We start from the raw sequence: 20387 nt of genomic DNA, 5'->3' as shown, positions 1-20387 counted from the left end.
TGAATGTTTTTTATGTAGCTTGAATTTCATTGGCTCAAAGGTTAACACACACACACATACACACACACACAACATTAATATTAATACTTTTGGTTTCAAGTTTTTAAAATTATAGATGTGTTAAGATGCTAATAAGGCAAAAAAGCAGAAAAGTAAATCCTGGAGTGTCTCATGTATGTAACCTGTGTCCTAAAGTGACACTCCTGGTTAAACATTAAGATGGATGGCTGATTGTGTTTGTCCTCTTGGAGTGGATGTTTGAACATGTATGACTGTGTGTGTGTGTGTGTGTGTGTGTGTACAGATATTTCCACTTGAAGAACACACATTGAAGAAATAGAAACACTGTGAGGCTGTGGACGCTGTCGTAATGAGTAACTGATAAAACAGACACTTCTCTGTATATTTGTCCCTGAATGAAATGACTCATTGTAATGTTTTGAACCAGGACAGAGCCCCACAACAAAACCTTTAAAGATGTAAATCAAGCATTAAGTGCTATGAGCACTAATGTTGTAAACAGTGGGTATAGTTGGAAAACAGATGAAATGTGTTGTCAAATAATATTTTGCAGATATATTCAGTATGAACATTTAGCAACTTTGCAGATTCAAAAAGTTACATGTCTTTTGCCATTAAAAAATAATATATGAACATAAGAGACACGGTTGCAAACAGAATAGAGTCGCACCATTACAAAACTGATGAAAACATCCTTAGAGGCTGCACAAGTCTTTGTGTCTGAAAACATTTGGTGCGAAGGAGATGAATTTGCAGATAATGTTTTGGGAAGGCTTTCTAAAACATGAATAAACCCAAAGGCTCAAGTTAAGTAAATGTGTCTTTCATTGGTTGGTAAACATGTGAGTTGAGTTAAAGTCACCATTTTCTCAGTGACAGCATCATCATTTTTTTTTTGAGTTCCCTACCTCTGTGTTAAATAACATTCCCACCTAGTGTTCAACATCTTTTCATAGGCAGATTTAACTTGAAATCAATGATGGCTATTTATTTATTTTTGTAAAATAGGCACGTGCAGACATAATCCTATTTATTGTTCTTGACCTCAGTTGCTAAACGGTGCGTGGCGAAGCCGCCGCCTCTGCCTCCGCTGGACTGTTCTGCACCCCCCACCCCACCCCGAGCTAACATGGCAGCGACATTACCATCTCTGTTTAAATGGCTCTCTGAGACAGTGATGAGGGGGTGGGGGTACGTGGGACAGAGGGGGCAGAGTGTTTGTCAAACCCCTCCACCTCCTCCTCCGCTCATACCCTGACAGGGGAAATTACAACAGCGGCTGAACAGAGAACTGGTCTGGCCTTCTCTATTAGGGACACTTGTAGACAGAATAAAGAGTCTTTCATTATGAGGGGGTGGCGAGTGGCTGTGTGGGTAACTGTGTGTGTGTGTGTGTTTCCCAGGTGATGGATGTTTCCTCACAGATGTTGCTGTTTCAGATGTTGTTTAAAATGAGATGAAAACAGAGAGTCCTCAGTGTGTTGCTCACCGCTGTCTTCAGGTATCTCACTTCTCAAAGATTAAACAAGAGCAGCGCTTGTAACCAAAACAGGTAAGGACAAGTAGATATTAACTAGACAGGGCACTTGACAGATGTTTTTCAGATACAGTACAGCGCTTTTTCCCTTCCATCAAAAGAGACCCAACAGCAGCATTGAGGGCAGATCTGTGTGATTTTGTAGCAGATGAAAGTGAATATGTAATTAACATGCTATAATTGCTGGCAGTCTCTCTTTTTATTTCAAGATGAAATGATGCGAGCTCTCTCCCAAGCCAAGGTCAGAGGCCCGAGCCTATGCAATACATATTTAATGGAGAAAGACAGAATATGAACGTATGTGGCTGGATGCTATGAGCTATACTGTATTTTAAATATCATCCACAGCTGCTGTTTTCTCATTTCGGCCTGTGAAATAAATTAGCCAGCTAACTAAAATCCCTGCGTAGCATCTTTACACAGCATTATTTATCATTTTCAATGCGTCATTAATAAGAAATGTTTTTCTTTTTCAGTTTGTAGGGTCTAAATCCAGAGGATGATTGTTCATTTCCTCCACTTCCAACGTAATTCAGGAGGCCAGACCGCAGCTAGAGCACACTCCACTTAACATAAAAGTAAATGGGCTACCTCTGCCTCATGTGCTGACGTGGTTTCGTGGTTCATTCTTCATTTCTAAATCGCTTCAGCATTACCGCCACACAGCCATGCTCCATAAACGCCGTCCCAAACTACCAACGCTGCTCCTCACAAAAAAAAAGCACAAGCTCTCCACGGACTTCAAACGTATAAACTGAGAAAACGATTCAGGTTCACAAGCCACCTCGAAGAATCCCCGCAGCCCGAGACAAGACAGCATTGTTGGACGGTGAACACCCCGAAATAGTGTGGTGAGAGATGGAGCTGGTTAAGCGTCTCCCTGCCAATGATATCAGATTAAACGGAGCTTTCGGGGCCCGTCCGGTGCTGGCTACACGGATGACCTCATCAGCTGCGGCTCGGGTGGTTTGGCAGTGAGGAAGCGTGTATAAGCTGTGGCAGGGGATGACAGAAAACACAGCAGAGACGTTCTTCGGCAAAAAAAAAAAAAAAAAAAAGAGTGTTCAGTGCCGACACTGGCAACAGTTTGATCCTCAGAGATACTTTATTTGATAAAATTCAGTCAACAGGAGTAAAGCTTTGGAAGCGTTTCGGGTGTTTAAAACCTCCAAGTGTGTGAAAGCTTTGTGTAGCAGCTTATAAAAAGACGCAACAGCTACATTTCATTCTGATGAAATACATGTAGTCCAGACTATTCATATTAATCTCTGCTGCAGTGGCAGAGGAGAGCAAAGTGACAACCCTCCATGAAATGAAAACAAAATAGAAGAAAACCAAACTAAGAAAGTTAAAATGCATATTTTTGTTAACCCCTTAACACATAGTTTTCCCTCTTGTATAGTTGCTATCATCACTTTATGTTCCACTGTATCATAGATATTCTTTATCAGATTGGTCTAACTTTTGTTTTGAGCTGTATGATGTTAAGAGTGAAATATTTAAACCCGAGGCTGCACCATTCAGTCCAAAGGAAAACTTTTTTTTTTTGTTACCTTTTTGTACAAATTTCCTACCGACACAGTGAAAAAACAAATGAGAAAAGCCACCACAGTTAAAGTAAAACAAATAAAACTAAGTGTACAAGTGTAAAATATTTGAAACATAATTAGATAGCTTTTGGAAAAAATCCTCATCCTGGAGAGAAGTCAGTGAAATGTAACAACTTCAAATTTCCTTTATCTCATCTCTTAAGTTCCTATTTTCCGATATTCAATATAAGACATTAAATACATATATTTGTCTTGATAAAGGTTGGTGAACAGGAGAGGGATGATGATTCCTGACAAAGTATCTATGTATGTTTTTTTTATATATATAAATATAGTAGGTTCTTATCCATCAAGCAATTTGAAACGATGCAAATGTATTTGTATTGTATGTAACTAAATTGCAGTAAAAAAAAAAAAAAAAGTGAAGTGACTGAAGAGGTGATTTTTCCTTTGCAGACCTGCGGCACAATTGAGAGAGAGCTGCAGTAAACATCAGTTAAATTACGTACAGTAAGCACGAGTCACTGCCAGCAAACGTCCCATCCACAACTTGATCAGTCAGTGCGAGGCAACAATTAATTGGAGTTGCAAAGTATTTTCTTTCTCCATGTAGATCAATACTGTCTCGGACAATTAGCCCCCCACCCCCACCCCCCCACAAAGGGTTGAGGCCTGAATCCTGCATGTCACCCTCTTCACATAATGAAGAGACAGCGGGTGTCATGTCTGGACTTGGCAATCTGCTACTGACATGAGAGTTAGAGTATTAAATGGACTAACTGCCGGCTTTACCGTCGAGGAACACTGGTGTCTGAGCCCAATGATTACCACGGCCCCAAACAAAAATGACATTTGTCTGACAATAAAATTGGATACTAACCTGTCTGAAAGCTGTCTCCATTTGCCTAGAACAAACGTTGGCGTCGGCAAACAGTTTGACACACTTTCCCCTTGAATGCATAGAGAAGGCGAAGCCATCCTTTGGCTCACGGTAATGGCCCCTCATTGTTGGCCGCAGAGGATGTAGCGCTATTCATACCGGTGGATGATTGAAAAGAAAATTGAATCCCTTTTGATGTGATAAATGTGTCTATTACTGCATTTGCACACAAAATGTCGGTGGAAATTATAGTGGGGAGGCAGGACTCAGAGGGGAAAATACATAGGGATGGCATATTTGCTAGCCTTGATTGGAGCTGAAATATAAATATACTGTACCGGTAGATGAAATGAGTCCAAGCTCCCTGATTTTTCCACAGGAACTTCACAAATGAAAGGCCTTGAGAGCCCCAATTGTAAGACTATATAAAAAGGTTAAATGTCTGCATAGCTCTCTCTCTCTCTTTCTCTCCAAAGAGCTGTTTGATAAAGGACACCAACAACTGTTTGCCTTGTAATAAAAGGGAATTTTCTCTTTTCAGAAACTTCAGTTGGCCATGTGTACAATTTCTAAACACGTTGGCATCTCATCCCATAAATACAACCACAGATTATTTGTATGTGGGCAATAACACAAGTTCATACTTTGACTAAATGACATGCACAACGAGCAACCTTCTCCTTCAGGGTCGAAGCTTTTTTCCTCTGCATTTTAATAACCATTATTTCATCAGAAAGAGTCTTTGGTGGTGTTAATGAATGAAAGCTTTCCTTGAACGGGAGTTCACTGTTCTCAAAAACTTCTTAAGAACTTTCTCTAAAGAATGTATTACAACAATCCACACAATTCAATATTTACTCACAATTCTCCAAATAACAGGCTTAGTGACTTGGTACTGAAGGATCAAGGTCATCCACACAAATTGGTTCTCTGTGGGACACACCCACTGCGCATCTTAACCAGGCTGTGGTCGAGGAGCCGAAAGAAAAATGTTCTTTCCCAACCACTTTGTGAAGCGGAATTCTTAAGGACATAGAAAAAGACAATCACGGTGCTAAGAGAAGCCGACTTCACTTACACTTGGCGGTTTTTCAGACGCATGAAAGGTAAGTACAGTGACTCGTTTCTGTAGGCCGACAATTAAAGTAAGGTTTCCTGCCTAAAACAGAACCACACCTCCTAAGAAGGACTGTTTTTAATTCATACATAAGCTACATGTAACCATCACTTCCTCATAGGAAGTAACAACAAAATAGATAGTGGTTGTGAATAAAAACAAAAACAAAACAAACAGGGTTGAAATGTTGAAATATAATAAAATGAAAGGAATGCACAAGTAGAAAAATGTAACCATTAAATTAATACAAAATACAGACTTAAGCAATGGCCCAGAGTACATTCTATTCAGATACAATTATATTAGAGATCCCTGGCATAGGTGAAGGAATTTCCTCTACTTATCATATGTATAAAAAAGATGATAAGCCATATTTTTCATACATATGATAAGTAGAGGAAATTCATTTTTGTGCATTCTACAATTCATTCTACAAATATAAATGGATTTGGGGCTCCGACAATCAAAAGTTTTGGGATCGTGTCACAAGCATAAAATGTGCTCTGTTGTTTATACATTACATAACAAACAATGCTTTCAATACTGCTGCATTATCTCCTTTCCGTAATCAATGGCAGTGTACGCTGTGCTAAAGCAGATCGGAAAGGAAGCACTGAAGCACCTTTCCTCAGCATGTAGAGAATTCAACCGGCTCTTATCATGGCTCAGTTAATCTGGGTTATTTCACAGTGAGTAACCTTCCTAAGGCAATACACTATTTGACTTCAACCCCAGGCTCAGTCCCGTCCTGTGTGGCTTAAAAAGTGTGTAGCAGATGTATTGTTTTCTTTGTTTGATTTTTAGCTTATGATGAAAAATCATAAAGTTCCTACATGTAAGTTTTCTCTGCTGCCAAACGCAGTTTCTTGCTGTGAATGGGTGGCGGTGGTGACGGCCACTTACCAAGAGCTTCAATCACCCGAGATGGATGTTAATACCAGGTGTGAACAGGGCCAGTGACTCACTATTAAGTAAAAGCAAAGTAGTGTTATGAGACAGTATGAGCTGGGGCTAGCTGGTTAGCATGCAAACATCAGTAGAAGAAACAAAGTGATAGAGACAGCTGGAGACAGCTCTTAAGGAAAGAAGTCTGTTAATGCTAACGTTGGCTCTGTAGCAATAACAAAAACTTTCATATAGCACCTTTAAGGTGCACAACATTTGGTGAATAACAAAAAACAAATCATTACATTTCTGTCATTTTGTACACACCTTTGAAGTTGCATCAACATCCATATACAGTAGTACTATATATCATCATGTAACTAGCTGCAGGTTTAACTATGCTGTTGTATTGTCTCAAAGTTGGGGATGGGAAGCTCAGTGGAAGCATCCTGGATGCATATAAATTTGTATGAGGGAGTCAGGCTTATATCAGTTAAAATGTTCCCAACAAGCATGGTCATTTCTAAATAAGTTATTTTCCTAATTTTTTTTTAAATTATAGCAACAAATTTCCCTACGAAACTGTTTTAGGAGCTTATGTAGGCTTTTTAAAAAAATGAATCTTTATATTTGTGTCCAGTTGCCTACTAAAGAAACAAACAAGCTTGGGGCTAAAAGCCAGAGAAAAGGCAGGGAAGTCAGAATGACTCTTTTTGTTTTGGTCTTGTGATTTATTTAAAATAAAAAAAATATGGAATATCACCAGTTTTATCCTTTAAAATGGAAACTTGTGACCATGTTTAAAGTTCAACCTGCTTGTATTTGAATCGCTCATTTGCGTCCATCAATCCTTTATCCAGAAATCATGGAAAACATTTTGTAGCAGTTTCCACAAGAAGCAAAAATGAAGACATATGATCCTTAATCAGCAACAATATCTAATCTTCAAATATTAAAATATAACTCTCCTCTCCTATACTATTCTCCTTCTACACATTTTATTGCAGAAGAAACTTCAGCAACATTAACTCCTGCTATCCAACACAACTAGCACTTTGTTGATCCTTTCATAAATGATTAATTTTCAAGGATCAAAGACCCAAATGTTAATGTTTGCATTAACAATGATGAGGAAAAAAAAAGAAAAGAGATTGAGACACGAGGCACAGTAAGTAAATCTCAGTAAGAAGTGTCATAACAGAACATAAATGTAAGCATGAGATATTGTGTGTGTCATCTTGTCTTTTTTTTTTTTTTTTTTTTTACCAGCCCTCTTGTTTTAGGCTGTACCGCTCCACCACTCTATTCTACCGCCTGACCCTTACATTTTTAATCGAGACACTCATCTCTCTTTCAATACACAACATCTTTGATGATGAGGCGCTCTTTGATGGCAAGTGAATTTCATTTGCGTCTAAAAGCTTGCAAAGTATTCAGTTCAAGACGATCACCACATTCGTGACTTCTAGGCAATTGCTGTAATGATGCAAAATGGTAAACATTGGCCCAACATCTAAATAATTTAACAGACTGAAAACATGCTGCTCCAATGTTTATGAAATTCGTTTTGTGTTTACAGAGTGATCATGTTGAAATGTTCCATGGCATTGAGTGAGCATAAGAGGTCATGTTTGAATGAACTAATTGTACGGGTCCTCTAGATTTCACGATGACTTGGGTCAGACAATAGACTCCACCCTTATGAAGTCTTTGCTGCTGCACACGAGCCAAATGGAATACATCTGAAAAATATTTAGGAGAATTAAAAGTCATCTTATTGGCCTGCCATTGCCGCATACTTGCCTTTTAGCTTGAATGACGTTGAATGAAGTAAGCTGTAACCTAAATTCTAGATATGTCCTGGGGGACTTGCTGCAGAGATGTTTGCGGCACGCTCAGTTTTGATGTTAGGACGGCGTGATGGGGCATCAGGTATCAGGCAGCAGTGCTGACAGTGAGTGCAAGGAGAGCTCAGATTTATATGCCAAGCTCAATTTGGATACAAGTGTCTCCTCTTTGTAGGCGACAGCGCAGACTTCCATCTGTTTGAATGGATTACAGACAACCGATGGTGAAAAGTTCATTAATTGCAGACCTGTATTTTTGTATTGCCCTTCAATGGACTCTAACTGTCATAGAAATGGACACTCAAAAGGAGTGTAGTCAAAAGTAGTTCTAATTTCAAAAACATTTTTTGACTTTTGTTTTCAATAACTTACTTACATTTTACAGTAAAATTTGGTCTTTATTTCATTTCATTAAATTACCATTTGCAGGAATTTCTCTTTTCACTGCACATTAGAATGACTCTGGTGCAGTGTGGTAGGTGATTAAATGAATGAATAAATAAAAAAGAAAGAGCTCTACTGAGGCAAAACTTTAATCACCACACTTCATTCAAAATCAACAATTGTGTCTCCCACTGAGTCCTGTTTAATAAATACACGTGCCTGCAGCAGAACTCCAACCACCTGTGGTTAATGTGTAAACTGTGCGGCAGTGGGGATGAAGATGCCCATAGGAACATTGGCCCCTGATAAGCAAGCTGGGCCTCTGCTGAGTCACTGGACATACAAGTGGACAATTTCATTGACGTGTAAATACCACTGATGGCTCTTGAATTGTTCTGAGAGCAGATGTTAGAGCTCTGCTGTGCATTATATCACCATTTTTTAAGAAGTAGCCCATGTTTGGCCGATGTTTTGATGAACTGGTTTGCCTGGACATACCTCAGGTGGATTTAGAGCAGAGTGGGACTTTGGTCTGAATATTACTGAAAAAGTTCAGGGCCTAAAAGTCTTTGAAGGTAAAATTGGTAAGACTTTTGATTCACTTTGTTGAAAATGGACAGTGCATGTGCTGGTGCTGGGAACCAGCTTCTCCATGTGGACATCCACATTGACGAGCACGAACCTCAGAGAGGAATCCTGGACCTTCTCAGCAGACTCCGTCCTCACTGGAAGGCACAGGACATTCAGATGAAGGCAAGTGAATGTTTGTGTCTCCAGATGTTTGGGTCATCTGCCATTAATCGATGACTGTGAGTTATTATGAAAACATCAAGTTCCCATGTTTCTAGGTTGGCTTATAAAAGTATCGCTAAGATGAACTTTAATTCTTGTGACCCTGCATTAATCTGTTAGACAATGCATGAACAGTATTTTACTGTATATACTGTAGGGTTTGCTTTGCGTGCGCTGGTCAACCTTGATAATATCAGCACAGAAATCTGGGCCAGCGTTTAGGGTTCAGGTTTTCGGGTGCTGCTCTTCCATCAGAAAACCTGATCAGATCCTAGCTCCAAGGATGGGAATGGGAAGGCCTCACTAATGCTGCATTCAAACAAAGTCAGCAGAAACACCACTTATTCCAACTTCTTTACCAAGTGAAACCAGACACAAACAAACAGCGTACAGTGCATTAGTTTTAATATTGGATTTCATTTTGATATAATTGCCAGTGATGTTGCATTTGCAGCCATTCTGCCAGCAGTTTGTTGATGCGTTTGCAGCTGTTGGAGACATCATCGGAGTCAGAAATTCACAATATCTCCAACTTGAAATCACAAGTTGGAGCCGCTCATAATTACAGTTTAAACAAAATGACAAATCACATGACCCCTGGACTTTATTAAGAAAGAGTCCAATGTTTTTACTTATCTACATATCAGGTTACAATAAGTTCATATTCAGTTCTGCCTCCTCCACTCAGGCTCGTTTCAGGTTAGATCCCTGTTAATCCAGAATCATAGAATATTAACCATTTGTGTGAAGTCTTGAGTAATGGCCAAACTCATGTTTTTTGAGGTCACCTTGACCTTGACCTTTAAACCACCAAATTCTAATCAGTTTGTCCTTGAGTCCAGGTGAACATTTTTACCAAATTTAAAGAAATTCCCTCAAGGCATTACAGAGATATCGCATTCACACGGCCAAAACCGTGTTTTGTGAGGTCACCGCGACCTTGACCTTTGACCACTAAAATGTAATCAGTTCATCCTTGAGTCCGCGTGAACATTTGTGACCAAATTATAAGAAGTTTACTAAGATATCGTGTCCACAAGAATGGGACGGATGGACAACCCAAAGTCAGTATGGGTCTGGTGGCTGTGTTGGTGAAACATATTCAGTTGAGATATAATAGGAACAAGTCTCACGCGATGGGATCTCCCTCCTTTACCCAAAGCATCCAATATGTTAAGTACTATGATGTGGTAACTGTGTTCATAGTCCAGTGAAGCATCTGTTATACTGACCCCTGTAAAAAGTGTTGAAGTACAGTTATGGCTAAACCCACAGCTGCAGGTGTTAATGTACTAACTCGCCACAGGTGTTCTCACTTACAGGCTGAGTACAGGCGCTTACAGGAGTGTGTTCTGTGTGTACTGGTCAGGCTCATTAATTGGCACCTGATTCTCTTTGCTTGTTTTTGTTGAACCTGTCAGCAGGAATACTCCTCTGTGATTGCTTGTGTTCAGATTGGCTTGTGAGCAGCAAGTTAATGTCATAGCAGCAGAAGCTATGGAGCGCTGTATGCTGAGGATGAAATGTACTGAGTTGTAGCAGAAAAGGATGAAGGTCAACACTGAACGTTTTAAATGACTGACAGTCCGCAGTCATTGTTCAGGCTAAACTTTTTGAAACTTTCCGCAAAGACATGTTCCACTTTACTCATGAAACTAGCCACAAACCTGAAGGACGGAAGACCGAAGAGCTTTTCTTCTTTCTCAGCACAGTTCTGTCCAACTTTAATTCAAAAAAGTCTCTTATCAACCAAAATGATTTAAAACACAGTAGGTGGATGAGTGGTTTGATGACAAATCACATTCACTGTGATGCTTGACTTTCATCTTTTCACTAAACTATTGTTTTAACTGTTGGAAAACAGAACTATAACACAAAACTATATAGAACTGCATATTGAATAATGGTAATAATTTTTACTTTTATTTTCTTTCAAAATAAAAGCCAAATTACAAGCACACATGGTAATAATATGTAACATTTAGTGGAGTTTAAGGGTCTGAAAAAAAGTCTGTCTTGAGTAATGTTTACTAAAAATGCGCAGCTGTTCAAGGACATCATTTTTGAATTTGAATTTTATAACAATAACACAAATATAGAATATCGCCGGCTTTAGTCTTTAAAATTAAAAGTCTTGACTTTAAAGTACAACCAGTTGGAACTGTTTTTAGGAAGAAAAGAAAATTAAACCACATTTGATACTGAACCACAACAGCAGTATTTTCAAAATAAAAGCACAACATGGAATAGCTATATTAAAAGTATGCACAATAAAAAAAGGTGATATTCAGTTTAAGGAATGGAAAAATTCCGATGTCTCAAATTTCACTGTATAGAAAGACATCTTAAAGTTATTACACCAGCAGAAAAGCCAAGGTAACTGGACAACAAAGAGAGACTTTTACTTTCTCTTTTTTTTTTAAACACTGGGAACAGATGCGTAGATGTTGTCAGAGCATCTGCTCAGTACAGAATAATCCCATTCTGGTCCCATGTGCAAACACAAGGTCCAATCTTTCAGAGAAATTGGGTTTATGTTTGTTAGGTGACAGCACATTGGATGGGTGACCTCTCAATCTACACCAGGTCCAGTAATGTACACAAAGGAGTAGATGTTTCCCTTCAGCCCTCAGGCCCCAACGGCCCCTTTAATGATGTATTGTGTTCATCTGATTGGAATATACAGAGTGAACAGGGGAAGGACAGACAGCTCCTACTGCTACACCTGTGCTTTTAACTGTCAGTTTTCCTCTTTAAATTACTTTCTGCTATATCTTGTATTCATATTTATCTATTTGACTGCTCTTTTTTTATTATTATGCCTTCCTGTGACGCATTGTAATCCGTTTTTTTTTGTGACAAATGGAACAATAGATCAAACTGAAGGCGATGCAAGTTCATTTATTAATTCAGTTAATAGTTTATTACATTTTTTTTCAAGAAAGAAAAAAAAAGAATATATATATATATATATATATATACACACTAGTGTTCTAAGAAGCGTTTAGGAAGTGCTCTAAATAGTAAGTTTTTGTTTTTCAAATGACAATTTATTTTATTCATCAGTTGTTTCAAATATCATAACATGCAGTAACTTTCATATAAATATATAATTATGAAAATAATACTGTATATGCAACTCAGAGACAAAAGGCATTTAATAACACTGTGAAAGCCAATGCAAAGCATCCAAATGGCACCTCTTTAAATAGTGGATCAGATGTGAAGGTGGGCCTGTGTTCACTTCCCCTCCAGATGAAAAAGTGTTGTGTGCAGGTCCCATCTGAGGCTCAGAAAATGCCTTGGAGACTGTGGCAGAGAATGAGAGACTCTGAGAAACCGCTGAATGACAACAAATGTCCGACGAGACCTTTGCAGGCAAACAGTGGTCACTGTGGGATTGTAGTGTACACACACAGAGCCAGGAAGAGCTGAGCTGGAAGTGTCAAGAAACAAGTCCAGGCTGCAGCTCTCTGCAGCTGGACATCTGTCATTTACCTACTCTTGCATATGTGTGTCTGTTTTTCTGCATGACAGTTTAATTTAACATTCATGTATTTTGGGGTTTTTTTTTGCTTCAGTTTAGAGGAAAGCAAAATCAGAGATCCAGGAGTTTTCTTCTTTCAGCTCTTTATCCCTTTCAGTCTCAGTCTGTTTATATAATGTTTGTTGTTTTGTTCATATATATAATATCTTGACTATTAATACTTTGAATCTGGGTTTACATTGATTACAGATTTGCTTTCCAATGCGCATCACAAAAATTTGTATTTTATTAACTTTCTAAAGAAATAAAGAATATGCTTCATCTGAACACAGTTTAAACTAAACATTTGAACATTAATCCAGGACCTGCTGATTGATACAGGTGTGAATTCTCTTGCAAATATGCAAATGCCCAAAAACCAACTGATGCACAATGAACCTGGGACTTTAGATGGCTGATCCATTGATCCTCAATGGTGGAATGTAACAAGTATGTTTATGTAAGTATTTGTAATTCGAGTATAGTAGTATAGTCATTCTACTTTATACTTTTACTCCATGACAGTTCAGAGAGTTATTTGTACAGTTTTACTCCACTACATTTTTTTCACAGCCTTAAGATTTTCCATATGATCAAATTATGAAATTTAGGTGCCACTATGCACAATGAGTACTTTTCTTTTTGATACTTTAAGTAGATTTTGCTGCTAATACTTGTATAATTATGTACATAAAATTCACAATATGGTTCCTTTTAATTTAAACATGGCCTCTTTATATATTTGAAAAATTCAGGATTAAACGTGTTCTAATGCAGAACGCAGGTAGTTTCTCAGGTTTCTTTTCAAGTATACAAATCAGCAGTCACTTGTAAATGATCTCTCTGTTTCTATATTTTTCACAAGACTGTGTCTTTAATGGAAGGTTTAGAGGAAATTTTAGGTAATGGGCCATAACGGTGGGGAATTAGTGGCCTGTAAAATGATATTGCAGCAGAAGTTGTAAGTCCTGAAACCAAACATATGGCATCTGTTGGCTGCATGTATTTAAACTGTAAAGCTCCATGTTTAGTGTGATAGTTCAAGGAGTGACCCATTAAACTTCACATGTATTTCACTGTATTGTAATGTACATTACTGCCTGTTGTACACACTACACGAAGAACAGCTCATGCTGTAACTTTATTGTCCACATGTCACCTTTACAAGAGGTTGCACAGTGTTATCATTGTTATCTATATAAGCACTAGTTTACAATGTTCTTACAAATAAACAATGATAAATGTGTGATGGACTCTTTGGAATCTACAGTATGTTGAAATTTATGGTATAACTACACCATAAAGTGTTTCATCTGCTTTGTTTCCACATATAATAATTTTTCTGTATTAGCTTCCTTTCTGATTTTCTTTTCTTCCAGACGTTCACAGAGGGCATCACCAACCAGCTGATCGGCTGCTACGTGGGCTCTCTCCAGGAGCCTGGTTGTGTCCTGGTGCGGCTGTACGGCAGAAAAACGGAGCTCTACGTGAACCGGGACCGGGAGGTGGAGATGTTCCAGGTCTTCCACGCCCACGGCTGCGGCCCACAGATCTACTGCAGCTTCCAGAATGGCATCTGCTACGAGTTTGTTAGAGGAACGGTGCTGGATGACGATCTGCTCCAGCAGCCCTCCATCTACAGGTCTCTGCCAGAGCAGTTTTAACATTTTACATTGATTTCTTCTGTAAAGTTGATTTGACAGTGAGCTGAACATGTTCATGCAATGATGACCATCATCCAGTGTGACAAGGTTGTCATTAAAAGGAGAAAAACAGTGACTCAAAGTTAATCAGAAATCATTTTGTATACATATACGTATATATATATGTGTGTGTGTGTGTGTGTGTGTGTGTGTGTGTGTGTGTGTTTATATATATGGTATGGGTACTGAATGATATGAACAAAAACAGTGGCATTCAGGTCATACTGCATCTATTAGGTTTGTTGCCACGTACTGTAAATAAATGGGACTTTATGAGTGAGTTGTTATTTCATCATTATATAAAAACAATATGTTCAGTCATAGTATGTGATCTGTGAGTGTAATGATACTGCACAACATTATGGCATTTACTACTTAAACAGGAATACTTCTTTGAAATTTCAAGTTCATTAGTTAAAATATAATATGGTGGTTAAGATATGAGTTACCATAAACTAAATGTAAGTTTTATTTACTGTGAAGGCTGTTCAGTCAGTGCTATCAGTATCATAGAAAAATACACAAACAGTCAAATGATGTAAAATCTATTGTTTTCAGGTCAAACAGGTTTATTATTGAGAATAATGTGTTTTCTAAGAAAATAGCTGGAGGTCACTGTTGGAGGTCGTGTGTGTGTGTGTGTGTGTGTGTGTGTGTGTGTGTGTGTGTGTGTGTGTGTGTGTGTGTGTGTGTGCACGCGCTCGTGTGTGTGTGTGTTCCTTTGTGCTGATGCAGGTGTTTTTTTCTTAATTATTTGAGTTGAGTCATGTTTCATGTTGAGCAATGTTGTTTAGTCATGGCCTCTGTTTCATTCATCACTCTGATGATAACAGGCCAGCATCATTATTCTCACCACAGGACAGTAGGACACAACACAGCACTGCCGAGGCTGAGCAGCCAGGGCCATGATGGACATCCATCACCCTGCTCTGCCTGATACCCTCTGTGGAGTATACCCAGAAAACTCTATGTCACCACTCAGATGCCTCAAGAATGAGCACTCTGGTGGTCAAAAGGTCACAAATGCAACAAGGCCCATTTTTTGAAAAGAAGAACAAGATAAGAGCGCTAAATGGAAAGGGAGTTGTGTGTCTACTCTGATAATGGTTGTTTGGGCAATAACAGCGTCAGCCTGGCTCATCTGAGAGAATGTTTTCTCTCCGCAGATTGATCGCAGCAGAGATGGGGAGAATCCACTCGATCCAGCCAAAATGTGGTCTGTCTGCTGAACCTCTGCTCTGGACAAAAATGTCCCACTTTCTCACACTGGTGCAGAGCAGCATCAACAGCAGCCCGTCCGAGCAGCGCTGCACAAAGAGGTACAACTCATGACGCCATCTCACTGATGTTTTTAGTAGATATATACATTTAAGTCTGTATATTTGATTTGTTGTTAGTGATTTTGTTGGCCTCAGTCAAACTGGTGTTTTCTTGACCAAGGGATGTTTAGTTGATGAAATGACCTGCAACTGTTTTACTGTTATAGATATGAATGAAACATGACTCTGCAGCTGTATGACCTATTTATCGTCTCAGATTTATTGACTACAACACTTTGGCGGACAGTGACAGACTCTCTAAGAGTTGAGGTTTGCATTTAGCTTCAGCAGTTTATTTGCCCAGTAGTCACAACTACACACAAGAGGAGCATTTGTGCAAACCAGAGAGGTACAATAGTCAGCGACACCGCATACAGCCAGAAAGACCTTCTCAGGGGTTCAGGGCTGTCAGAGAGGAACTTGAAATTTGGAAACAGAAAATCAGAAGCAAAAGCCCAGAGCAGCCCAGCCAGCTGACCGTTCGCTAAACCCAACCCCCTGAACAGTGATTTTCTGATCTTACCATAGCAACTGTAACTAAGCATGACAGGTCTGTCAAGCTTTGGATTTGTCCACATGCTGAAAAGTTTGGAGCGGGGTGTCATCTTGCTTTAACCCTCCCAAATCAAAAACACAAAAGCAAAAGTGTAAGAAATGGATTAAATGGTGTGTTTATCTGTTCTAAATTAAGCTGAAAACATTAGCACGCCCGGCTAACTAGCGTAATACACAAACAGTAGCCTACTAACTTATAAAAATACTCCATTACAAGCCCCTCATTAAAAATTCACCCTACATTAGTACATATGAATTAGCAGCAAGAAGTACTTCAGAGGCCAAAGAGCATGTCATCAGCTACCTAAGTTAGTTACGTTACAGGTTACGTTAGAAGAAGCTCCACTGACAACTAGCACAACTACTGTAAAGTTGGGACGCTGACTTTTCACCTGGGGCCTGCATTTAATTCTAGTCTTTAAACACAAATTTAAAACGTTTCATGTTTTAAAACGAGCCAGCTGGAACCATTACATATCAGCTGGAGACAGCATTTTCAACTAGCTAATGGAGCTACACTACGCTCAGCTTCATTAGCATGTTAGCTACAGCTGAAAGGGTCAGTCTGGGACAGTAGGCTGCTTGACTTTGTCTTTTTCTGCCAGAATTGAAGGATCAATTGTTTCAAAAATGACTTTGGATTCATAATATTACTCATTATCAGAAAGCTGGATGGGTGTAGCAGGCATAACTAGGAGAGGGCGGGGTTTAGTGAATGGTCAGGTGTACTCTCAGGTGTACAGTAGGAAAGGTTCAAATTACAGTCTCAGTGAGGGAAGACAGCTGTCCATCATCCACTGTTCTGAGATTTACACCAGTTTCAGAGCTGGTGTAGGACCTCAGTAGTGGATCTTCGCCATCATCCTTTTGATAGAAACCAGCCGCATTTTTTCACATTTTTATCTCTGAGGCCGCAGCCCTTCCACTGATGCCTTATCAGTTTCTCACATGCAAAAAGCACATTTCTCAAACCTGCTCCTTTCCACCAGTATATTGTCTTTTAAGTTGCTGGACAGTCACTCCTGGAGTTGTTCTTTTGGCACATTCACCTCTCACCATGTGGACGGAGGCCGTCTCCGTGAGCTGTCATTGGTCAGAGGGACGAGGCGGGGGAGTGGCCTCCGTGGCAATGACATTGCATTATCTCTAACAGGGGTCAGGGAGTGAGAGGTGAGAGGGGCGCTCCAGACACTACAAAGAAACAGACGCTCGGCCACAAGCTTCCTGCAGAGCTCTCCCTTATCGGTCAAACGTTCAACCTTGTTTATGTTTGCAGTGAAGGGGTCAGAAGTCCACACAAACTGTGGCTGCAAGGCCCAGAGTATCAGAGTCGCTTTGAGTTTCCTCTGTGAGTTTCTTCTTTGAGTTTTAGCAAGTAGGTAAAGCAATTTGTACCAGACTGAGTCATCTATAAAAGAGAAGGAATGCAGCAGGTATGACAAGAAGTCGTTTTTCAGAAAGACAAAAGCCCCACAAAGATCCAAGAGAAAGCCGGCCCGGCTAAATATTTTTGCCATCAAGAAGACAAGAAACAGGCAGCCATTCTTGTTCTCAGTCAGTATTTTCTGGTTCATCTGGCTTTTCATTAGCACTCCTTTTTTTTCTTCTATGATCTAGGAATGTTTTCAGCAAAATAAAATTACCACAAGCAGGCTGGAATAAATTTTGCATCAATTTAGCCAAACCTTTTGAATCTCACATTTTTAATTTCATGAACAAAAATTCACACTCAAAGTGCTGATTTGTTGAGAATTCAACACACACACACAGAAAAGTAATGAGATGCACTTTTAACTGTCTCAACAGTTTTCATTTTATTAACCAATGTCTACTCTTACCGTTCACTCATTTTTATTTTCCTGCTTAAGCTTTAGTTTTACACAAAAATTTCAAAACTGGTGAAAGACTCTTCTACTCGAAGCTTTGAGTGTGTGGATGAATCAGAACATCAACTTAGGATAAAGTACTGAAATATGCATCTACAGGAGCAAACTGCACCTCATGTACAGGTCCAATAGATGGTGCTATACTGTGAGACATTTGTGTGAGTGAGTGGTTTGACACGGACCACTGCTGCTCAAACACAGATAGACGTGCAGAACAAAATGATCTGGAATCCATCATCTGTTCGGATATAAATAAAAATAGAGTGCTGGAGAAGTGCGATAAAGAGATGGAAGGAATACTGCAGCATCATTTATTAGGTTTGAGATTTAAGAGGTTAATTTATGGTTGAAACTCAATTCTATGGCGTGTATTTCTGTTTGCATATTCACTGGTCTCTTGAGTGTGCAACTGCATGTGTGACATGACACACATACAGACACACAGAAGCAGGGACAGAGGATACCGAGAATGGGGGGGGAAGAGGGGTTTTTAAACAGGCATCAGAGAAACTTTTGTACTTAAGAGTGTATGAGTGCTGGTATGAATGTGATCTTCAGAGGAAATGGTAAAAGAAAGGCAGAGAGAGAGAGAGAGCAGGAAGAGGCTGCACCTGCAGAGGAGGTCTTCAGCTCTCAAGCCACCCGCTGTGCAAAGAGAGAGACAGATAGAGAGACAAAGAGAGAGAGAGAGAGAGGGTGAGAGGCAGAGAGGGAGCGAAAGAGGCTACAGCAGCTGCAAGGTTCGGAGAGAGAGAGAGGGAGAGAGAGAGAGAGAGAGCACAGTAGAAGTCAGAGATGGGAGAGAAAAGAGAGAAAAGCAAGGGAAAGCAAAAGTGCAACCTCTTCTTCTCCCAAAGGCCCCCTGCTACGTTTCCCGTTTGCACTTCCATGGATCGTATAAAAAACCGCAAAGAGCAAAAAAAAAAAAAAATCAGCAGTGCTCGGCTGGTGTTTGAAATCATATGTAAATAAGGCACATTGATAATGAAGCGCCAGAGGAGGAAATTCCACTAATTACCTTACAGAGACTTGACAGGGAGCAGGAGGCGAACGTACTTGATGCACTGTGCCTTCATGAAAAGGACAGAAAAGAGAGAGGAAAAGATCTGATGGCAAGACGACAGGTTTCCATTTAAAGTCAATGGAGGTCTTTCATTTAGCTTTTGACTCCGAGTGATCGTGGGTTTCTATGGTAAAGTCGGTTTGTTAAAGTTAAAGAAATGGATGGGTTGAAAAGGAATCAGGGTGATTCACCATTCGACTCTGTGTTTTAATTCATATTAGAGTGAGAGATGGATAAATTATGCATGTCAGAGGGGGTCGATTGCAAGTAACAGGAAGATTTCACAGGCGAGGAGATGTGAGTGAGTCTCTGACAGCTCTACTCGAGGCCTACGTTATTTTGAAAATGCAATTTAGAATTAAATTTTACATTCCCCACAATTCGAGTCGACAATAAAAGTGAAGCAACTTTTTCTTTTTTCTATAAATGTATCAAAAAGATTCAGGAAACACAATCAAGTTTAGATCTCAACCTGTTTTTATTCAGTCACTCCTTCCTCCATCTGTCCATCCACAGCAGGAAGGAGGAAGTGAATGACGTAGAGGAAGATAATATACAAAAATGACCTGTTGTGTTGTTGCAGATGTGTAGGAGGAGTTGTATAAGTCGGTCTGTGTCACGACTATAAACACGGCTCGGCTCCTCTGCTTTTATTGTGCGTTCCTAACAGGCCCCACTAAATTATGTCTACAAGTGTGTATAATACCGGAGCATCTGTTTGTTCCCCTTTGAATAAATAGGTAGTGTTTAAATTACACTGTTTAAATTACCTTCTTGTCGTGGCTCGATGACTGAAAAGAAAAAAACACGAAAATTAATTAGGAGACGGATGCTTATGCAGCATTTCTTCCATCCAAGGACATTAGTCTTTGATAGATAGAGTAATCAACAGAGTGAAAACAAGGCATGTAACCTTACAAGGGTCCCTGAACCGCCTCAGTTTACAAACATGTTCTTAGAAGAAAAGTGTGGAGTTCATGACAAACCTGCTCCTCCACTCTTTCAGCAAACGTTCTCACCCCCCTCTCCGACTGCGCCGGAAGATTTCCCTTCCATGCACAAGTTCAATGTTTTCCCCTCAGCTGCTGTACATACGTATGTCCACTGAAATCCTGATTTTTCTATTTTAAACATTAACCTTTGAAAGTCTGTGTTTTTCCTTTAACCTGTGGTGGACAAGCCTCAGCCCACAACAGGACACTAACTCTGTTGAAATCCAGACAAAATCAAATTCTTTTAGGGTGAACAGTCTTTAAATGCACGTGAGTCACAGTGTGTGAGGGGAAGTTCTCAGCTACACTGAACCCTTCAGAGAAAAGAAG

General features: G+C 39.5%; 1 protein-coding gene across 5 annotated transcripts in view; it reads left to right on the top strand.

The window, feature by feature from the left end:
• The first annotated feature begins 8491 nt into the window (after positions 1–8491).
• LOC111650458 (ethanolamine kinase 1-like) overlaps positions 8492–20387 on the top strand; it is a 35461-nt gene continuing 23565 nt past the window's right edge. For 2 of the 5 annotated variants that reach the window (XM_087172350.1, XM_023400363.2), the window contains exons 1-3: positions 8497–8974; positions 13919–14181; positions 15409–15561. In XM_087172350.1, the coding sequence (XP_087028476.1) occupies positions 8834–8974; positions 13919–14181; positions 15409–15561 (557 nt within the window). In that variant the 5' untranslated portion in view covers positions 8497–8833. Of the gene's footprint in view, positions 8975–12881; positions 13000–13918; positions 14182–15408; positions 15562–20387 lie in introns of all 5 variants that reach the window. The other 3 variants (XM_087172351.1, XM_087172348.1, XM_087172352.1) reach the window with 3 other exon arrangements.

This window comes from Seriola lalandi, unplaced genomic scaffold (genome assembly GCF_002814215.2).
Source record: "Seriola lalandi dorsalis isolate HSWRI2012SDOR001 ecotype SW California unplaced genomic scaffold, Sedor1 jcf7180002052274, whole genome shotgun sequence".
Lineage (NCBI taxonomy): Eukaryota > Metazoa > Chordata > Actinopteri > Carangiformes > Carangidae > Seriola > Seriola lalandi.
This window is presented reverse-complemented; position numbering and strand designations above follow the sequence as displayed.